A 15,936-nucleotide genomic window follows, 5' to 3' on the forward strand; every position below is an offset into this window, starting at 1 on the left:
GAATTGTTCTGATAGTATCCATGTTTGATATTTGAAGAAAAAAATCTTTATTATTTTCTACTTGCCTCCTTGCGGAGTTAGACGTTTGAAGAGAAATTTTAAAACATTAGAGAATTATGTACACAGAAAAAAAAAAATTCTTAATAAATATTAATTAAATTATTAATATGTTAATGCTGTGAACTTTCACAATTATAATAATTTACTCTTCAAAATTAATTAAATAGTTTATTATTTTAATATTATTTCTTTTACCATAATTTTTTGTTCCTATGGAATATACAATGTGTTTGGACTTATTCTCTTAAAAATTTTGACAATACATTAAAGTTAATCATATGTACTGAATTTTCCAAGGCTTTTAAAAATGGAACTATTTTGAGTTTTTTTATTTAAATTAGTGTAATTTTGATAGGTTAATAATTGAAATAATTAAAATTATTAAAATAAGTAAGTCATATCAAACTATTACGACTTTAACTTCTTAAAAAATAATAAAGTTCGGCCAATTTATAATTTATGTGATTTATGAACTAATTGGTACCAACTTGTTTAGACTTATTATTAAATTTGTTAATTTTTTAAAATTTTATTATTAAATTATATTAATTTGATAAAAATCTACTTGCCTAGTAGTAGTATACTTTGATTAATTTACTTCTAATTAACTTATTTTAAGAGAGAAAAATGGCTTCTCTTCAAATCATGATTTTATACCTTTTTAGAAAAACTAAAATTATTTAACTTATTTCAAGTAAAAATATAATTCATTTCTCTTCAAATATAGACTTAACAGTTTTATAAAATGGCTTCTCTTCAAATCTTGACTTGATAATTTAAAAAAAAAGGAAATTATTTAACTTGTTTTAAATAAAAATATAATTAATTTCTCTTCAAATTTAGACTTAACAATTTTGTTTTTAAATAAAACTAATTATTTTATGCTTAAATATATTTTAGGTCTTTGTAAATATAGTTTTTTTTCTTTCAAAATACCGTATTTCTAATTTTGTTCTATAAAAGAGTTGTTCAATTTTTAAAAGCCTTTTACGGTAAGTGTTTGGTTCAGCTTATCTTTTTAAGAGTTTTTTAAATACTACAAAACTAAGAAAAAATATTTGAAAGTAATTAAATTCCAAACATTTTAGATATTTTGAAATCTTAAAATTTCCTATAATGTGAGGGTTATATTAGTATCCAACTTTAAATTTCATGGAAGCAAATTAGACATGTTAATTAATACATATTCACCAACACAAACTTGAAGGAGCTGCCAATACAGTCTAATTTTACTTTTCTTTTCATATTTGAATAATTTTCTTGTAGATTGAATGAAATAAAATAAAATCTACTTCTAATTTATATTTTTCCTTCATTTTCTCTTATCTTTAATTTAAATAATTCTGTAATCAAATTAGATTCAGCTTATTTATTCCCTCAGTGTTATTGTCAGAGGTATGTTAGCACCAACCTCTATCAGTAATGACCCTTCTTTAGTCAGCCAACTGATGACATTTAAGAATAAATCCTTCAACAAATAAACAAGATTTGGATGAGAATTGGTATAATGTTCATCTGAAATAGGGCAAGGTTAAAAGTTGATGGTATAAATTAATGTAATTTTATTGGAACATGTAGATTATCATTGGAATTAAATTTGCAAATTCCATCTTCTACAGTACATTTTTGCTAATGGAAGCTTACACTATAATCTATACAGTTTGACAACAATAAACTAACTGTTAAATCACTACGCTATCAGCAACCATATCCTCTTCCATTCTTGCATCATCTTCATTTTCCCTCTCGTCTTTCTCAACCTTCAGTCTCTGTTTCAGAAGAGTAAGAGTTTTATTTACAAATACAATTTATGTGGAAGCAAGAACATTGGGTGTTTATAACAACAACCCACAGAGATTAAGAACTACAAAATGAAAAAGGGAAGAAATGATAAACAATTCCTAAAGTGACAACATATAAATTATTGTTGAAATCTTTCTTTATCCATTGCATCATCAAGGCAGACTAGGAAAATCCATGTTTCAGTAGCACCGATGATAGCTTCATAGATTCCCAAGCAATCATTAGATACAAAGAAATGTCCACAATAGAAAATGTGAGCCAAGGGAGAGCTAAAATAGATCCTTTCCTAGTTAAGCTTCGGCCATTGATGAAAAATCCACTGGTCCATACACATACAAATGGGTTCTTCATCTGTCTCAAAATCCCATTTTAATTTTAATAAAATACAAAAAGAGTGAACACATGTCGAACCTGTTATATTCTTGCCACCATAGGTCCTCACAAATTCAAGTTTAAATTAGCCTATTTTTCTCTCACATTTTTTTTAGCTTTTTTTCTATTTTCTAAAGAATGTCTATTAATTCATTCGACCCTACTTGTACTCTATTTTCTCCAAAAAGAATAGGTGTGCGGGACTTAAGGCAAGATAATTCCTCAATTGAAATACACAAGCAGAAATGAGGCATTATGTCTAAAACAATATTCACCTTTATAGCCATAGACGAGTCCTTTGTTTTACGCGCAAATATGTTTTTGAACAGCTTAGCATCTTTTTTGTCTTTGTCAGCTTGAAGTTGTTTCAATTTCTTTTGAATTACCTTTACCTCCCTGAAAAATGAAAAAACATGTTTCTGTAATGAGAACATGCATTTTAATCTAGCAGTGATTTCTCTTTTGGAGAATCAACCCTTTTAAGTTCTAAGTACCAGTTTTGAGGGTCCACCACAAGAGCTTTCTTGATGTCTACATCTGCTAATAGGAAGTCTCCAGTTTCTATATATGCTTGTGCTCGTCTGTACAAAGCCTTCACGTTGCAAAATTCAACATCAAGCACCTGAGAAAAGAGTAAGCAATTCAATGTGATAGCTACTCTTATAACCCAAGCCTACATCTTAGAAGTTGAAGAATGATGAGATGATACAACCCATTCCTTTCCTTGTGAGCGCTCTGTAGCCTGCATAAGCATACAATAAGCTTCCAATATATGTGTAAAATTTTCCACTTAACTTTTATAAGTTTAGAGGGCAAGCCTTGAAACAATGGTAAAGTTCTTGTACCTTTGTGACCGATTGGTCACAGGTACAAATATGGAAATAACATCTTTGCATATATGCAAAGATGGTGTAAAATGACCCTCTCCCAACTTTCACATGGCGAGAAGCTTGATGACACCGGAGTATGTTAGCTTAGTTTTCTGGCTGTTCTATAAGTTTGTCAGTATTTCTATATGGTAATATAATTTTCTAAGCCCATACTGTGTTACATCTAGAAATTGAGAAGATATAGTGTGAATCTTCTCTTAATTGAAACACGTAAGCAAGTGACTTTAGCAGACAACAACAAATATTTGTTAAAATATGTAGCGAACAATCACAAACCTCAGCACAAGTGTTAAAGACCCCCTCCACTAGTATACAAGCCATTTATTCACCGTCAACAATGAAACAATTTAGCAAGAATATAATTGGTAGATACAGTCATACAGATGCCCTGATAATACTAGAGTGAGGATGAGCACACTAATATAGTGCATTATTGACCCAAGTGAGCAAGAGACAAGGAAAAGGAGGATGCAAACAGGGCTTTTCTAATAACTGTCAAGACATCTAATAGTAGTGGAAAGAGTGAGATAAATGGGAAGCCTGTTAAAGTGTTAAAAGCAAAGAGAGAGGAGGTGAGAGCGAGAATTCAGCAGGAAGAATGGAACTTAAGCAGAAGCTACCCCCCAAAAAAACTAGCCTGATTACAGAAAAATTCCATTTCTGTTTCTCTAATATCGATTAATTCCCAGTTTTTTGCAATGAGAGATTTTGTGTAAGTACTGCATACCAGCCAGATACTTCAAGAAACTCAACATATAATTCAAAAAAAGCAGATCATGAACCTGATGAGAACTATTTTTATTTCCTTTACATCCCAATTTGTTATCACTTATTCCACCCATAGTCATTATTTTCTCCAATTAGACCAACTGTTCACAGAATTGGCTGGTTGAAATCTTATGCATGACTTGATTGACTGTTACCTGTGAACATAGCTTGATTGCTCCGCGAAAGTCATTAAGTTTAAGGCTACAAGCTGCACCATTCAACCAGCATGACACTCTCAGTGCGTCAGCTTGCTTTTGCTCACCAAACCCAAAGGATCCATCGTCACTAAGAAAATCAACCGCCTGAGAGAGAACAAGGTATCATGGAGTTGGCAGATGTAACAAACTAAAGGAATCTTAATGAAACTTAAAACCCAAAACCAATGCAAGTCAAGGATTTACCTGTTCATACTTCTTCTCTGCTCGCAGGTAATTGTCACCTTTAAATAGTACATTTCCTTCTTCTTTCTTCCTCTCAGCCACCTCAATTTTCTCCTTATTATTCAATTCCCATGGTGCTTTCTCCTTTAAATCAAATAAAAGTTAAAAGTATTGAAAGGAATGCTGCACAAAAAATCATACAGACATGTATCTAACGAACAACCTATACAAAGCAAGAAAAACCAAATCATACTGCAAGTTATTTTGATTTTCTCCACTTTTTTGCTAAATGATACAAGTTGCCATCTTAGTTATTGGAAAAACAAAGATCTTTAAATTTTCAAATTTACAAGGGGGATTTCCTTTTACCTTGATAAAATTCATCATCTCAACGTCATAGACTACATTCGAGCCTGGTGGAACAATAGCAAGATCTTGTCTCACTTCAACATTTCCAAATGCATACTCAGGATGTATGGAAATAATGGCCCTCTCCCCCTTCTTCATAGTTGCCACAGCTCGATCTAGACCAGCAATCACTTGTTCTACAGACAACAAAGTAAAAAAACCATCATCACTTCCTAGATGTCATAATACTGAATAATCTTTAGTTCATCCCCAAGCAAGGGGGAAAATGTATGTGTTGAAATTATGGAGATTTAGATATAGGGCAGAAGAGAGATAAAAGAATTACTAATTGAGACTGTCTTACATTGTCTTGATGTGCTTGATATTTTCATAAAAATTTTATCACTAACCCTTGTGTATACTAATCATTATATTAACTAATTAGGGAATAAATCATAAATACATAACGAAAGACGCTAGCCAATCTTAAGAAATGGTGAGGAAATTAAGAAACTAATCCTAGAGCATAATCTAAGGTATTCCATGTTATGATAAGATATTTTCATATATTATAACAAACAACGTACAAAAGAGCGTAGCTAAAATAGGATAAGAAAAACCTCACCCTCATCAGTTATGAACTCCAAGGGTTGTTCAGTTCTCCTTTTCTCAAATACAGTGCCATCTTCTAGCATAGCTGTGAAGCTGACTGCAATAGGAATTTCATCAAAAGCAATTATTTAACTGAGCCTTCTTCCTTTCCTTTAAATTTGAAATTGAATGGGCAAATAACAAGATAAAAAAGAACATTAACTCCTGCCGCCAATAACATCAAGTGACACTAGATTTGGGAATAATAACACGAAAATAGCCAACCATTACCACAAATCATTATTTTAGTATAGAAGAAGTATGAACTGAATTATTCTTTCATCACAATTTTTGGTAAATTATTGTATTTCAATTTAAAACTAGAATTAAAATTCAGTAACATCGTCAATAATTTTCACATTGAAGGAGATGCAGGAAATAGAAAAATTACAGTCACACAAGAGTCTAATAATATAGATTATAATCTGACCATGACCAAAGATTTGAAATTTCCTCTCACATCATATGACAATAATCCTTATCCTTACAATTCTAGATCTGTTCTGATTCAAATCACCTACATTAATAACCCATCAACCCTAGTGGTTGAGTTGAGTTTACTGAGCTTGATTGTGTTGTTTTCTTAAATTCTTACCCGTAACTTTTGCACCCTCGTTGGCTGTGAAAGCACCCTCCCCTTCTTTCAAAATCTTTTTAAGCACCTTGGAGTCACCAGTAACATTTATGACAGACTTGAAGGACACCAATTCAATATTAACATGCAGTACTGAATTTGGAGGGATAGAACAGAGCCTACTTCCAGCTTCTCTTCCAGTCTCCCCAAAGGCATCTGCAGTAACCATATAAAATAAATTCCAAATTAATCATCAGAGATATCGGAATGCAAGACCCCTCAAGCTAATGAATAAAAGCGTAATTCCAAGCAGAACTTGAAAGAAACAGTAAAAATTAATAAGGTTAAACGGGAATGAACCCCACTTTATAGAAAATAATTATGCCAAATGTTGGACGTTGGCAGTTCCCTAGATAGGTCTAATTATCAAGGAATATTGTGGCAAAGTAACCAAAGTGCTAGCAAACAGAAACTGAGTAGGAGAGAAGCATAAACATTTCAATGGACTACAGAGATTGTTACATCAATCAGACTCCTATTTTGAGACCAAAGTTTCATGTGTTCCAACTCTCAACAAAATGAGGAAACATAGGAAAATACAATAAACCATTCATTTCATTACCAGAAAAGCCAAAAAAAATATGGATATTGTAGGCAGATAAGAGGAACAAAAAACATACACTGAGGTTGGACAATTAATTCAGCCTTCTCTCCCCTCGTCATAGTCATGATCACTTTCGGCAAAATCGGAAAAAGATGACCTTCAACCAGCACCATAATTGGTCGAACAAACTGTGAGATGAAAAATGAAACTATACTCCCTATTACATGAAGTCAATAAGAGAGAGAGAGCAACTTCAACAACATACCATCCTTCACGTGAAACTCAACTCCCCCTTCAGGTGTCTCTTCAACAACAGAGCCATCAACTAGTGCCACCCGATACTTCACTGCAGTGGAAAAAATATCCAACACAAAACTAATAAGCTGACAAAATCTTCATTCATAAAGCATGCCAAGATCGATACAGTTATAAAAAACATCAAAATGTACAACTAAATGAACTTAACTAAAATGCCCTATTATTGTAAAGATTTTTAACATTTCTACGAGTCTCCAATCAACCTTATCGGCTAAAGGAAGAATCCGTAAATGGATCACTTACGATAAGATAATAAACAAAGTAAGAATCCGAAAAATGGATCCCTTACACGAGTAAACAGTCGAAAAGTTAACTAGCCGAAAAGCAACAACAACGAACAAATCAAAAGTGATAAATGCAAGTATATTCGTCGAGTAAACAAAACAAAAGCCAAACGAAACTTAAAAAAGGAGAATATCCGAAAGATGGACAACCTCGCGAGACATTAGCACCGACAAGCTTAGACAGATTCAAGGTAGAACTATCAGAGAAAGAAGAAGACATTATTGGTTACCAATTAAATCTACCTCATCTAACTTGAGCTTGCAGGTACCCCACCCCTTGTAAGGAGGAAGACAGCTAGACTTGAAGAGGAAGACAGGAACATTCAGTTCAATAGGGGATATTCGGTCCCGGTTAAGTTGTAAGAACACTAACATACAACTCTCTACATGGTGATATATTCAAATTGATGCAAGGAAAAAGAAAGAAGCATAAACAGGCAAAAGGAAGTGGTAGAATACTACCAAGCACTTCATCGAGATCAGCAGGGCGGTCATTCCCACTCCCCTTCTCCATGATTTTCTTGAGAACTCCACCATCTTTGCACACATCCACCACTCTGATCCACGAAAGGAGTTCCACCTCAAACTGCAGAACCGAGTTGGAATCACGCCAAACATCACCTTCACCATCTGCAGGTAATGTGAACAATGCTACCTCCCCCTTCTTCATACTCGTAATCCCACAGTCCAACCCAGGAACGTCACCATTGCCAAGAGCGAACGTCAAGGGTTGATCCGTCCTATTGGAAGAACCCAACGCCGTTCCATCGAGCAATGTTCCAACACGATGAACTGCATTGATAACGATAACTAACTAATTTATATGGCTAGAATGTGAAAAATTAGAGGCACGGTGGTTGGTTGCGGTGACTAACCTGTTACGACGTCGTTGAAGTTGGGGGTTTCCCAACCGTGTCCGTGTCTGAGAAGCTTCTTCTTGAGACCTCTGAGTTGCCTCTCTTCGCCCACCTTCTGCGGCGGCGCCGATTCGATGACCTCGCCGGGCTCCTCGTCGAATTCATCCTCCGACGATAGCACCACCATGTTTCCCTCTTTCTGGTATCTTCTGGAACATTCTTTGGATTATTATTACAATTTATAACAACAAAATCCACTGTGTTCTTCAGTGAGTGAGTTGTTAAGAACACAGTAATCCTCGTACGCAAAACTTTGGCTACCAAAATAGTTTTTAAATAATTGCAAAATTATTTCTTAAATATTTACCAAAAAACCTTATGATTATTTATCAATTCCACAAGGCTTTTTAGGTGCAAAATATACCTAATAAATTGGTAGAAAAAAATTAACATTAAAATGGTGTCATTTTTTTATTGAATTTAAAGATAAAATTTAAAAAATTATAAAAGAATATATAAATCATGTTGACAAGTGTCAAATAGATTTCTTTTGTGTATTGTCTAATCAATTTATGTTGTATCATCCAACCTTTTTTAAAAATAGCCTGTAATATTTTTGTTTGATTTGGTCCTTTTTTGGGTTATTTTAATTTGTTTTGAAATAAATTAAAAATAATATATATACATATATTTTAAATTTAAGCTACTAATAAACTTAATTTTAATTTTATATATAATGATGTGATGTATAAAGTATAATACTTTTATATGTGTTGAATAAAATATGCTTTTTTATTTGTAAATATAATTATTATTTTATAAATTTATGAGTTTATTGGTTAAAATAGATTGAGTTAAAAATACTTGTTTTTATTTAGATGATACTTACTTTATTTGGTCTAACTTGTTTTTGTGACTTTTATAAGTCTATCATCCACTTAAGCCTGTTTTGAGAACTTTAATAACATTAAACTTTGACACAAAATAAATTCTGTTCCCAAATAAATGTTCTTTTTAAAAAAAAATAATTGAAAAAAACATACTACAACGTTAAACAATTTAAATTTTTTAAAAATAAATATTGTAAATAAGAGTTTATCATTTTCACATTTATATTTAAAGGTGGTTGGACTTCATAATAATATCCCATTTTGTTTTCATTATACAATCTTATTGCCATGTTTGCTTCTGCTGAAGTGTTTGGAATGTGAATTGACTAGCGAGTGGGTGAGTAACTGGTTTGAAGGTGAATATGAGGATGAGGAGTGGATGTTATGCATTTTTTCTTTATTTACAAGTGTTAGTGATGATTACATGTATAATCATATGATTTTATATACATATCTTTAATCCTAACAATGTGCATGCATGACATTCAAATTCTTCGAGTTATTTTCATGGTTGAGGAACAACAATGTTACCCGTGAAAGAGTTAGGGTGAAAGAAGTAAATTCGATTGGAGAATTGATTCTCATTGACGTTGTTAAACTATGAGAATTGATTTTATGTTTTTTTTTAGGATAATTGATTCTCGTTCAAGTTGATTTCATGGAATAATCAATTTTATCTCAGTGTTTCTTATGAAAATTGACTTTCATTTACGCTGATTTCATGTGAGAATCAACTTTAAATAGTTGTTGGTGTCTTTAAACCTAAAATCGATTGTCATCTATGTTGTAGGGGAAGGGATAATTGAATTTATTCATTTGTTAATTATGAGAATCAATTATGATGGTTCTTGAATATATGGTAGCATGACATAATATATTCTCATATTTTGTGTGCTCATAATTGATTTTGGTGTGAAGTGAATACAAGGGATAATCAATTCTCTTTTTTTTGTGCTATAATGAATTTATTTTTTGTTATTTTTTATGAAATTTTAGATGTTTATATTGATTTTGAATATTTTAGGAATTTTATACATTTCATATTTGTATTTATTTAACATTTTGAATATTTTACTTCTTATACTAAAGAAAGTAAAATCACTCAAGTGAAATATATCTACCATTGTAATGTAGTGTGTGTGAACAAGAAGACATTGAGTGTGAAAAATTACACTAATTTATTGAAATTTAGTTGGAAATTCTTATATATGTGATTAAAGTGTAATTTTATATGTTATTTAGTGTGATATGTGATATTGCTCTCTCTATATTATGATTGTATTTGACATTGTTATTATTTTGCTTCGAATAAGATTTTAACCTTATGATTCTATTTAACATGTGAGTATGTAATTGTCATAAATATAGACTATCAAAATAAAAAGTATTCACAATATTTCTAGAATAGTTTGATATAAATAAAATAATTTTTTGTTTTCTTACATAGTTCAAGTTGAATAATGTTAGGTTGTTACTGAATTTCGTATAAATGATAAATATATTTGAAATTAAATTTACCAACATCAACAAACTTAGGATTATATGTGAATACTTATAGTAATGTAAGGTCTTAAGCACAAACACTTATGTTATAAAGATGTTTTAGTTTCATAAAGTGTTTAAATCATGTAATTGTGAAAACCTTAGACTGTGAGAAGTTGCGGAAAAGTTATCACATCTCTATAATATATGTCTACGTATGGATAATGAACCATAATACATATTGTGCATGTCTGCATAAATAATATATAAAAAAAATTATTAAATAGAAATCAATTTTAGAAAAAAAAAATTAGTTGTTATAGTAACTAAATTAAAAATCATTTTAGAGACTAAAAAACTAAAATTTTGGTAGCTAATTAGATACGAATTTAGAAACTATTTATTAATAATAAGAACTAATTTAGAAAACAATAATTTTTTTAATTACTATAAGTATGATTTGATTTTATTCTAATTATTTAAGACTAAGAATGCTTATTTAGGTTAAGTGTTAATTATGGACTAAGAATGCTTATTTAGGTGAAGTGTTAATTATGGAGGGGACATTTAAAACATATATGCTGAAAGACTTTAATAAATAATTTTTATACAAAAACACATATATATATATATAATTATAAATGATATCAATTATTTTATGATAAAAATTAGATAAATGTTCAATCCAACCATTAATATTAGAATCAAAGATAATTTGATATTAAACCTAATTTATTTAGTATATTTAGGTAACCGAATAAAAACAAAACAAACTCAAATTGGCTTTTAATAAATTTAGGTTACCGAATAAAAAAACTAAATTCAATTTGGCTTGATAGCAGTCCTAGGTATGTATATTTCTACAAGATATTTGTTTCTCAATTGAGTTAGGTAACTTTTCCAAAATTAAACATTTTTATTTTCCTACAATAAACACATAATTTTACTTTTGTATTTTTAACCGATATTAGATAAGAAAGACTAAAAATATTTTTTCCATTTTTTTAGAGACAAAAAGGCATGTTTAACTCTTAAATTTATTTCAATTTAAATTAGTTTTTCATATTAATTTAAGGATATATTTTATTCTTGATCGTTAATATTTATTTTAACAATTAAGTGACATGTTAATGATCTCCCCCTTTGAAAACTATAAAGATTAAATGTATAATTAGTTTTTTTTTTTAAGAATTAAAATTACAACTTCATAAAAATATGAAATAAACAAGGTCAAGTCTAAAAGGAATGGAATCGAGGAAAGAATTGCAGAAAAAAATAAGATTAAAGAAAAAAGATAAATTAATTAGTACTTAATACTCGATTAAAAAAGATTATAATTTCTTAACTACAAAAAGTTGATCGAAACTCCATCAAATAGCTAATAATAATATGATAAATATATAAAGGGATTTAATTTCAAAAGATAGAAGTTAGTTAGATAAGTAAAGAAAATGAATAGAAAGCTTTTTCTTCACATACTTATTAAACGAGTTAAGAGAAGAATTTAATTTGTTCAGATAAAAAATGTGTTAAAAATATAATTTATTTTCAATTTAAATCTAATTAATAATATGTATGAGAGAGCTTTTTCCAGCATTTATATAATGGAACAGCTGGAACCAATGACATCATTCTCAACATAATTTTATGGCTTTCTTAATTGGTTTAATTTTCCACAAAATAAGTGTAATGTATTATTGTTTTTTTAATTTATCAAAATATTAGACTCTCAAATTATTTTAATTCAAAACAATATATATATATATATATGATTACTCCATAAAAAATGATTAAAAACTTGTGAGTTCATGAATGTATATGCTCTAATAGTCCTAAAATAAACGCCAAAATTCTTAATTACAAGAATATCTTTCACACAATCAATAAAATCAATACACATAAATTAATTATCCAAAACAGTAGCCACAAACAGAGAAAACGAAGAAGAAGAAGAAAGATTCTTACAAATTCAATTGAAATCTCTGCTCTAACCTAAGCGATTCTACTTCCTAGCTTGAACCTTCACAACGGTTTCAAACGCAGGTTTGCTCTTCGCCACAGCGTAGCTTCTACTCCTCGGATACAGATCGGCGGCGAAAGCCACGCCTCCTTCCGTCTCCACCGCTTTATCCTCGTCGATCCTCGCCATCCCGACGCTGCTAGACTTCGGCAACACTTTCGAGACGTGGATTCGATTCGCCGACGTCGTTCTCGCCGACGCGGCTCTCACGAGCTCCGCGTAGTCCTCGTCGCCAACCTCGGACCTGACCGACGAGGCCGCCACGCTGTGGCTCCTGGAGAACCTTCCAGCACCTTCCATAGGATCGCCGTAGTAGCTCACGTGCTGGCCGCAGTTGGTTATGCTCCGCACGTACATGTCCCTCGCCTTCCCCAACGCTCTTATCGGCGATCCGATGATCCTCATCAGCTTGCTCCCACTCCTCCTCTCCATTTTTCCCAACGCTTCAAATTCTAACCGTCGCTAACGAAATGCGAAACTAAAAATTGTTGAATTGTAACTGTTGCCAAAGAAATGAAAGGTTGAAAGAATATGAAGGCAACAACTATGTGGAAGTTTATATTTATATTGTTTTGTGAGGGAAACTGTGAGCAGCAAGTGAGGTGGAGTTTTCCGCAGCACACCGGATTATTTATGAAGACTAATGGATTCTGTTACAGATAAGAATGAAACCGTGGAACTTAGTATATGCTATTATTATCTTAATCCATTTATTCACAATTCAATTCAATCAAAATTAAAATATACATAAGTTAGTTTACAAGGACATTGACTATTTTCTATTCAATAACACTTATTCACTTAAATTCATTTTTATTTTTTTAAATAATTACTTCTACACTAATTTCAAAAACTTTCATTCATTCTTAAATTACATTCTCTTATATAATCATCACCATGTTAAAATCATTTTTTTTTATGAATCAAATTAACTCTCCTTATACTAGGTATTGTGTTATTAAAGTGTTTTATCAAAAACTCTGAAAAAATAGTGAAATTATAACTTATTATAGAAAAAGTCTCATTCATGAATAGGATACATAATTAGATATCTGAATTAACTTAAATTTCACATGCATCTCTAGAATACTGCATATAAATTACAATTAAAATAATTAAAAAAAACATAAAACTTATTCAAAACATAATTTATCTTAAAATATATTCATATTAGTAGATATGGTCTTACTTCTACTAAATAATTTAGTGATGATTTATTATATGAGGAGTAAATAAATGTAAATATTTTAACAAATAAAAATAAAGAAAGTCAACCTTTTAATATATTTATATTTTAATAAAATATTAATCATAAAATATTTAAAATGTTATTACTGTTAAATATGAAATGAAAGGACAAGAATACTTGAATACAACCTAACACCGAAATGAAATCTTTGTTTTGTTTTGTTAATAGATTAAGAATAAATCATTGAATATCATTATTTATTTATATTAATTTTATGATTAATACTAACAAATTAATATTTTTACATAACACTCTATATATAATCAATATTTCTATAAATTTTATTTTTTACTTTATTTATTTATTTTTATATTATTTTATTGATACTTTACATAAATTTGTAGTTAACATTCTAAGTTTATTTATTTGTTCTAAATTCACTCTTGTTGAAATTTAACATTATTTATTCACTAACCACATCTATAAAAACTTTATTCTTTAAAGAGATAACAATAAAAATCTCCATATATTAAAAAAACTTACAATTTTAATATACTGTGTTAAAAAGTTTATTTTAATAATTTATAAGCTTATCATCAATCATATCGAACTTTATTAGAATGCACAAGAAATCTATAAAGTGACAAATGCAAGTTGTATGTGCACATGCTAGCATAATTGAAGCACGAAAGTAAAAACAAAATAATTTATAAATTTATAGATTTAAAATTAGATCATTTCAAAATTTAGACAAATATCAAGATAAAATTTAGTTTAATTTTAAAAAAATAAAATATATATAAATTATTTTTTATGAAATATTGTGATTCTTTGTTCTTAATTTTAAAAAACATCATTCGCTATTTTAACATAACATAACAAAGCTGATAAAAAAAATAAAAAAAAAAAAAAAAAACAAAAACAAAAACAAAGGACAAAATTAAAATATATTTTAATTATTTATTAAAACTAACAACATTAAATGATATTTGTTTTTTCAATTTTAAAACACCAATCAATATTAATTTCACAGAAAACACATGCCCCTTGTCGTGATTGAGAAAATAAAAATGCTTTAGAAGAAATGAAAGAAAAACATTAACCTAAGAACAATGACGTACCGTGTTAACATTCTCCTGCTTCAGATCCCATTTGCCATTTTAATTATCATGAAAATCATATATATATATATATATATGTCAATAATATTCATCAGCTTTAAAAAAAGTTAAATATTTATTAATGATTTTAACCCTTGTCTCATTATATTAAGTATTTTAAATACAGATCTTAAGACTATATTTTTCCAACACCTTCCATTTTAAAAATATAATGTTTTTTTAATTCATCAAAAGTATTTCTAATGATACAATTACGATAGTGTTATTTGGTATTAAAGAGTGCAATGGTTATGATATAATAATTCAATTATAAGGTACCTGAATATTATAACTATACTATTTAGATAATAACATTATATCTATAACTATTTATTATATATATATATATATAATATTATATTATAGTTATTCAAAATTATGAGTTTTAAAAAATAACGTTATATATACACATAGCCAAAATACTATTACTAATAATATCTTTCTAATCTTGTTTTTTTCTTTATGTTACTTTGAAAAAATATATTATCAAAATAAATACAATCTGTTAACAGTGTATCTTATATAATAGATTATGGTACATGTTTTCATTTTATTGTCTGAATTTATACTTTTTATTTTGAAAGTCTTTCTGCAAGTAATACAAATTTTATATGAAGACTTCTAAGTTCTAAAAATAAAACATTTCCATAGTTGAAAAATTGCAACAATTTCAACTAAAATCAATAATTTAACATTTGCTTATTTTTAAATCATAACATTTTTAACTTATATTCTATTAATGAATCCAAATTAAAATGAAAGCATTTTACTAACAATATTTTCATCCAACATCTAAATTTTCAAGTTCTTGACTCATGATTATTTTACCTGATCAGGTAAAATAATGATTTATTCCTGATTTACTAACCAAACAATGTACTTTATAAAAAAAAAATTCTCAAACAACTGCTAATATCTACCAACATCATTTCAAATCCAATTGAAACAAAAGTAAATACTATGATTAAAAGATGATATAAGTATTAGAATTAGAAATGTTAAATTGTGTAATCATAATAGAATTGTTGAATTATGTAACCATAATGTGATTGTTGAGAATTTTCAAGAAGTTGATTGGATATTCAAATGAGAAGAAGTCAAACTAATTATCTATCCTTTGAAATCATTATTGTCCAGATTATGTGAATTCATTTAAAATATTATTGACTAAGTGAAAAATATTATTCTATTTCATTGAAACAAGTTTTTTAAAAAATAATCATTTCATTTCACTAAGATATTTTTAATTAAAATATTAAGAGATAACATGGTTAGGATTAATCGTC

General features: G+C 29.0%; 2 protein-coding genes across 3 annotated transcripts; both read right to left on the reverse strand.

Moving 5' to 3' along the window:
- Nucleotides 1-1,581: 1,581 nt before the first annotated feature.
- On the reverse strand, nt 1,582-8,270 carry LOC137816568 (peptidyl-prolyl cis-trans isomerase FKBP62-like). 2 transcript variants are annotated; one of them, XR_011081825.1, is made up of 12 exons: nt 7,928-8,270; nt 7,515-7,844; nt 6,716-6,796; nt 6,527-6,607; nt 5,868-6,062; nt 5,247-5,330; nt 4,643-4,818; nt 4,295-4,417; nt 4,049-4,195; nt 2,730-2,977; nt 2,511-2,631; nt 1,582-1,829 (listed from the first exon to the last, which is right to left on the reverse strand). XR_011081825.1 is itself a non-coding variant. In XM_068619760.1 (12 exons), exons 1-12 carry the CDS (start codon nt 8,094-8,096, stop codon nt 1,743-1,745), a joined length of 1,722 nt encoding a protein of 573 aa, XP_068475861.1. In that variant the 5' UTR covers nt 8,097-8,270; the 3' UTR covers nt 1,582-1,742. The 2 variants fall into 2 exon arrangements, 1 of the variants encoding a protein (XP_068475861.1); XM_068619760.1 differs by having other exon boundaries at nt 2,730-2,857.
- Nucleotides 8,271-12,283: 4,013 nt separating this feature from the next.
- LOC137815343 (uncharacterized) lies at nt 12,284-12,733 on the reverse strand. The gene has a single exon (XM_068618488.1). The coding sequence runs from the start codon at nt 12,731-12,733 to the stop codon at nt 12,284-12,286; it is 450 nt and encodes a 149-aa protein (XP_068474589.1).
- Nucleotides 12,734-15,936: the final 3,203 nt, after the last annotated feature.

Source organism: Phaseolus vulgaris, chromosome 1 (genome assembly GCF_000499845.2).
Source record: "Phaseolus vulgaris cultivar G19833 chromosome 1, P. vulgaris v2.0, whole genome shotgun sequence".
Classification (NCBI taxonomy): domain Eukaryota; kingdom Viridiplantae; phylum Streptophyta; class Magnoliopsida; order Fabales; family Fabaceae; genus Phaseolus; species Phaseolus vulgaris.